At 40.0% G+C, this 515-nt stretch overlaps 1 protein-coding gene across 12 annotated transcripts in view; it reads left to right on the top strand.

The window, feature by feature from the left end:
• LOC119585187 (voltage-dependent L-type calcium channel subunit beta-1-like) overlaps positions 1-515 on the top strand; it is a gene marked incomplete at its 5' end in the record, with an annotated part of 60,717 nt that overhangs the window by 46,358 nt on the left and 13,844 nt on the right. For all 12 annotated transcript variants that reach the window (XR_005229883.1, XR_005229881.1, XR_005229882.1 and 9 more), the window contains 1 exon segment: positions 131-299. Coding sequence is in view for 7 of the 12 variants with exons in the window: in XM_037933832.1 (XP_037789760.1) it covers positions 131-299 (169 nt within the window).

The raw sequence follows: 515 nt of genomic DNA, 5'->3' as shown, positions 1-515 counted from the left end.
TATATCTTTTTGGTTGACTCCAAAATAATTTTGTTTAAATCATCTGGTTTAAACTGCCAATCTTGTATCATTCAGTCCTAAGATACAAAAAGATAATTACTTACTTCTATCATTGATCATAATTTTTCAGCTTGAGGACGCATGCGAACATATAGCAGAGTATCTCGATGCCTACTGGCAAGCAACGCATCCTCCGTTACCTCCACCCCAGATTCAGAGACCAATTCCATCACCACATACAAGTCCGCGGTCTAACCATGCGCAAGGAAGTCTCATGCGGACTAATTCTACGCCTCCAGGTTAGTATGGATTGTACCTTTGCTGTGGGGGAGCGAGTCATGAGGTTTTGTGGTCCTGTGGTCTTCGGGGATTGATAATGTTTTCTAAAAGAAGTCAGAGAGTACATCGGTACTTGTTGTTTAAATATATCGTGTGGTTTTGGTCAAGGCATTGATTTTTGTCATAAAACAGAGTTTGAATTAGGGACTAAATTATTTCCTGATTTTGGGAAGGTC

This window comes from Penaeus monodon, chromosome 19, assembly GCF_015228065.2.
Source record: "Penaeus monodon isolate SGIC_2016 chromosome 19, NSTDA_Pmon_1, whole genome shotgun sequence".
Lineage (NCBI taxonomy): Eukaryota > Metazoa > Arthropoda > Malacostraca > Decapoda > Penaeidae > Penaeus > Penaeus monodon.
This window is presented reverse-complemented; position numbering and strand designations above follow the sequence as displayed.